The 5,859-nt window shown below is 46.1% G+C and overlaps 1 protein-coding gene across 1 annotated transcript in view; it reads left to right on the top strand.

Annotated features, from left to right (window-relative positions):
• LOC107690081 (paired box protein Pax-8-like) overlaps positions 1-5,517 on the top strand; it is an 8,317-nt gene extending 2,800 nt beyond the window's left edge. The window contains exons 2-10 of the mRNA XM_016488321.1: positions 929-1,126; positions 1,239-1,315; positions 1,402-1,527; positions 2,080-2,249; positions 2,317-2,422; positions 2,701-2,928; positions 3,006-3,107; positions 4,606-4,692; positions 5,305-5,517. Of these exons, the coding sequence (XP_016343807.1) occupies positions 929-1,126; positions 1,239-1,315; positions 1,402-1,527; positions 2,080-2,249; positions 2,317-2,422; positions 2,701-2,928; positions 3,006-3,107; positions 4,606-4,692; positions 5,305-5,372 (1,162 nt within the window). The 3' untranslated portion in view covers positions 5,373-5,517. The remainder of the gene's footprint in view (positions 1-928; positions 1,127-1,238; positions 1,316-1,401; positions 1,528-2,079; positions 2,250-2,316; positions 2,423-2,700; positions 2,929-3,005; positions 3,108-4,605; positions 4,693-5,304) is intronic.
• The last annotated feature ends 342 nt before the right edge of the window (positions 5,518-5,859 follow it).

Below are 5,859 nucleotides of genomic sequence, written 5' to 3'. Positions count from 1 at the left end.
TAAAAAATGTACAAATGCAATAAAATATTGGTATCGGTACTCGGTATCGGCAAGTACCAAAAATAAAAAGTATCGGTATCGGGCGAGTACTGGAAAAAGTGGTATTGGTGCATCCCTAATGCACACACACGCACACTGTAAAATCGAATTAGTTTCGCACGCTCGCACGCTCCCACAGACACAGACACTAAACACACACACACACACACTCATCGTCTACAGCTCAACAGTTCTATCACAGATGCTCAAACACAACAGCCACATCACACACCCACACCCCCACACACACACACACACACACTCACACACACACTCATCGTCTACAGCTCAACAGTTCTATCACAGATGCTCAAACACAACAGCCACATCACACACCCACACCCCCACACACACACACACACACACTCACACACACACTCATCGTCTACAGCTCAACAGTTCTATCACAGATGCTCAAACACAACAGCCACATCACACACCCACACCCCCACACACACACACACACACACACACACACACACACACACTCACACACACTCACACACACACTTTCACTCTCACTCTCTCTCTCTCTCTAACAACAGGATGGCCCAAACACTTTCAGTTATTCTACTTTTCCTTTCTTAGTGCTTGTTAGGTCTCCTCTGCTCTACTGTAGCAAATGCTATACTGGTATTTTTTCTGTTGTTTTTTTCCCTCTGGATGCCATAACGTTATCAGACACATATATCAAGTTCTCCTGATTTAACATTACACACAGTATACAATCTATAAGACAATAGACAGCACAGCGCATGATATACACATGCAGATCGAATCTAGCAGAAATTAATGAGGACTAAGTGAGCAGACGGGTGTCAGAAGGAAGCAGTGAAAGCAGTCAGCGAAACTCGCGTGAGTTTTGTTTCAACGGTCGTTTCTCTTTTAGGTACTATGAGACGGGCAGCATTAAACCAGGAGTCATCGGGGGCTCCAAGCCGAAAGTGGCGACTCCTAAAGTGGTGGAAAAGATAGCGGAGTACAAGCGGCAGAACCCCACCATGTTTGCGTGGGAGATCCGAGACCGGCTGCTGGCCGAGGGTGCTTGTGACGGCGACACCGTGCCCAGCGTCAGCTCCATCAACAGGTAATGACCCCTGACCTCATCCACAGAACGCCAGTGTCCTTCATTTTCTTTGTGCACATTTCACCTTCCTTCTTGATTAACTCTGCTAACCCGCTGTTTTCTTCTCTTGAAGGATTATTCGCACAAAAGTTCAACAGCCATTCAACCTTCCTCTGGACAGCAAAGGCCTCAGTCCTGGACATACGCTTAGTATGAACATCCACTAACACTTCCCGATAATATCTGATTCACTTCAGTGAAGTAATAAAGTAATAAACGGTCTGTTTGATTGACAGTTCCCAGTTCAGCCGTCACTCCTCCAGAATCTCCTCAGTCGGACTCCCTGGGCTCCACCTACTCCATCAGCGGCCTGCTGGGAATCCCACAGACCAGCGCCGATGGCAAGAGGAGCCACGACGACAGTGAGTCGCACTCTAATGCACCGATTCAGACCGCAGACGCTAAACATATCGAAGTTTAACAAATGAACTGTGACATACTGACTGATGCTGCTCCGGCGTTCCATGAGGTATGATTTTGATCTTGAAACAAATGAAATTCCAGGTAGCATTAGTAGACGGATTTAGGGAGAATGCATGGCAGCAATGAGAACAAACGTATTGAAATGGAGTTAGTTGATGTGTGTCTGAGAGTGAGAAAGTCTCTGACCGTCACCGGTGGAATCTGTATCTGCTGCGGCACATTTTTCAGGTTTTGCGGAAATGTTCAAATGTTGTCAATAAAGAAATAATTAGCTTCTGTTGCCTAGTTGTGGACGCTTGACTGATTGCACAGACAGAAGAGAGCTTAACTGGATGATGACATCACTCAATCTCTTTAGCTGGAAAATGACTCTGTTATTGTCCTCTTGCATTACTGACACACTATTTTCCTGTTGACACTGTAAAGCTGCTTTGACACAATCAGTATAGTATGAAGCGCTATATAAATAAAGGAGACCTGTGTTGTGCCAGGCGATCAGGAGAGCTGTCGGCACAGCGTGGACTCTCAGGGCAGCGGCGGCGGGCCCCGGAAACAGCTGAGGGCCGAACACTTCTCATCCCAGCGCCTGGACTGTGGCTTCGAACGGCACCACTACAGCTCCGATACGTTCGGCCCGACCGCGGCCGGGAAAACAGAGCAGGTACTGGAGGAAAATCTGTCCCGGACACGGCGTAGACCTTCAGCTACTGACTCTCTCTCTCCTGCAGGTGCTCTATCCTCTCTCACTAATCAACGGCAGTCTGGACGAGGCTAAAGGAGCTTCAGCTGTCAGTCGAAACCTGGCGGCCCATCAGGGATACACAGTGGTTGCAGGTAATAACCATAATCCACATGTAAATGCCTTTAATTCCTCATTTATTCTCCTCATCAGAACGATATTTACAAGAAGAGAGGCACATTTACTGCACAAAAAGTAGCAAACCGCTCCATCTGGTATTCCCCAAATTCATAACTCATTTGATTGTTGTATTCACTATTATTGTCATCATTTTGCATATGTGTGATTATTGTAATCCATTCTGCTGCACGTCAATTAACATTCATACGTTAATTTTTCCACCTGTCTGTCAACCGTTGCTCCGCCCCAGAAGCTCTACAGCCCCTCCCACTCTGTCTGAAACAGGAAATGTCACCCGAGGTGAACAGCTCAAGCCCCTCCCCCAACATCATCGCTAATGCAGCTTTCCTGGAGCTCACCTCGTCATCAGCACCCATTGCTAACAGCTGCAGCAACGCCACTCATTTATCTCATGGCTTCCACTCATTTTCCCATCATGCCCCAGTGCACGGGCAGTTCGGCAGCCTGCCGCTCATCGCAGGTAAAGCTTCACGCATCGCTCATGCATCCATCATCGTAGTGGACTGTGAGACTAAGGGATGGGTGGATTTGTTTCAGGCAGAGATGTGGCGAGCTCAATGATGCCCGGTTATCCTCCACACATCCCCTCGGCCGCGCAGACCGGCTTCTCCTCCTCCACCATCACTGGGATGGTAGCAGGTGAGCCAGCTTTATGAATTCCCATGTGCTGTTTGTTAAAGCAAGGGTCACTATTTTTTCTAAACAATTATTGAAACAACATTTTCTGTTCTGATGCGGATGGGTTACGGCTCAGGCCTCAGTCTCTGGTCTGGATGAGACGTAACACGAGGTCCTGTGCTCGAAAACAATATTGACATCTAATGATATAATCCTTACATTTTATATCTAATTAGGGGAAGGAGTTAATTGAAGTGACACTGGCTGTTCAGAGAAAATGTTGCACTTGTAATCTCTTTATTTTTCATATGGTGGATGTGTCTGAACCACCAAACTTGAACCATTTCATTCTTAGAGTTCAAAATTCACAGTGAATTGTTGTGAAATACAGCAGATGTGTTCAGTTCAGACAATATTCAAATTACAAAGTATGTCTGTGAAGCGAATTTCATGCACAAAAACACAGGCCTACAGTCTAATGGAGGCACGGGCCAGTGACCTCCTAGCAACCAACCAGAACAGCCTAGCAACTGCACAACAAATCCACAGCCATAAAGGCTCTGACTGCAATTCCTAGTTATTAAAAGAATCATATGTCTTCCTTTCTGCATTGCATCGCTGCTCGAGTTTAGAGATTAGACGCTGTGAATCTGGCTCTGATGACAAATGGCTTGTGATGTTAATCATTTGGATAAAACATCTGCTCAGTGAGCTCAAAGTAAAAATCTAATTTTGTGATTCAGCGTTCACATCAGCACAGTTTCTCTGAAAACAGTCAAATGTGAGGAGCGCACAGAGCGCGTGACAGCGCCGGGAGGCCGGTTAGAGATTAACAGAGGGACGGGTGGGTTAATCAGTAGCTGGTTAGCTGCGGTAGAGCAGGTCCGGGAGTTCTCTAACCCGACCGCTGGGGCCCCACAGAGGGATCGTGACCATCGGCCCCACAGAGACGGAGAGAAAGACTAGCCCTGTGAATGAATGCACAGTCTATATGGAAAGCGTATACAGAGAGTATTAACATTAAGGAGCAAACGGCAGGAGGAGATGCAGCAGAGCTTGATGGAGCTGCTCAGACTTTTCTTTTTTCATATGAAGTCTGCCCTGCCAAGCGCGAAATGAGAGGGTCTGATTTATTATTTTTCTGGTGGGCTCACTGAGAGGAAGCGTTCATACAGAATTACTCACTGAAGGGGGGATTCAATCCGGCTCTCATAATTACCAATTAGATATTGGAATGTTAAAAAAAGAATGTCAGAGGGAGGCGGCGGGAGCATGAAAGGCTAAAGGAGGAAGTGAGGGATGGAGAGACGCTAAAGCAGTCTGACTGTATGCACCAGTGAGTCCACCTGCCCGGCCCGCCGGATTAATGCTTTACGAGCGCCTCTAACCGCGAGTGAACGATGAGCTTGAGCTTGAGCCGCCTCACGCAGGACGACAGTGTGAGTCTGCCATCAGGAGTTCAGTGGTGTGCTTGCTGTTGTCGTTTATGTGTTTGTAACGGATGCGTGTTCATCTGCAGGTCCAGAATACACGGGCCAGACCTATAGCCACGCGCCCTACACGTCCTACAGTGACGCCTGGAGATTCACCAACTCCAGCATATTAGGTACGTCCAGCAGTCTCTCTGAGTACTTTCACTTCTCTCCGTTTGGCCAATGTGGCATCCACACGTGGTTATGGTTGTCTAGTAGAGGGTTTTCACTATGCATGTGAGGAAAAAAAACACCTGCATACACACAAATAGGAGCACCTTGCCCTTCAACTATTGCATAAAGTTTCAGTCACATGTCCTCTGAGGTGAGTTTACCTTCTGCTAGTAACTCTTTGTGTCTTCAGGCTATCAAGCATTTCTGTGGAAAGAAATAATGCCACAGTCACAAGACGGCTGTTAGCCCTCCAGCTCCTGATTTAATTAAAATTACAGTGCAGGCTAACTGAAGCTTCTACAATACAAAATAATATGATCCTGGACCACAAAACCGGTCATAAGGGTCAATTTTGTGAAAATGTGATTTATACATCATAATCTTTCCATTGATGTATGGTTTGTTAGGATAGGAGATTTTTGGCATAAAAGAAAAATGGATAATTTTGACCCATACAATGTATTGTTGGCTATTGCTACAAATATACCTGTGCTGCTTATGACTGCTTTTGTGCTGCAGGGACACATAACAAATGTCTGCTCACTGTCCAGTGCTCACTGTCGCCCCTGCAGGCTCTCCGTATTACTACAGTTCCGCCCACGCGCAGCCGCCCTCCGCTGCCGCTTACGATCATCTCTAGTACCGGAGAACTTTCTCTTTTTACTGTGGAGTGTCCAGTGAAAGACACAAGGAGTGAAGAAAAACGAAAACATATTGACGGACGATACCTTTTATTGCCTGTAAAACTATTTATGTCCTTTGTTCACGGCCGATTAAAGGCCATGTGCAGCCACACGTTTACATCTTTATTTCGTCAGAGCATTTCTTGCCCGTGTTTTTATTTCTCTGTAGCCAAAGACATTTCTGCAAACTGTTTTCATATATTCATGGCCAGAAACACTCGACTGGACACGAATGTTGTTTTTAACAGCTGGAACATCTGTAGCTACACGATTCACAAATACTACCAAACTGACAACTATATCCACGCAATCAGGGCCGTTTCTAGCCAATTTGACGCCCTAGGCGAAATCCCTATTGCCCCCCCCCCAATTATTTATATATATGTATATATATATATATAATTAATTTCAGACACCAGTTGCTTGTCACATTCAAATTGGTTG

Source organism: Sinocyclocheilus anshuiensis, unplaced genomic scaffold (genome assembly GCF_001515605.1).
Source record: "Sinocyclocheilus anshuiensis isolate Anshui unplaced genomic scaffold, SAMN03320099.WGS_v1.1 scaffold1977, whole genome shotgun sequence".
NCBI lineage: Eukaryota > Metazoa > Chordata > Actinopteri > Cypriniformes > Cyprinidae > Sinocyclocheilus > Sinocyclocheilus anshuiensis.
The sequence above is the reverse complement of the archived record's forward strand: the minus strand, read 5'-3'. Positions and strand labels throughout refer to the sequence as shown.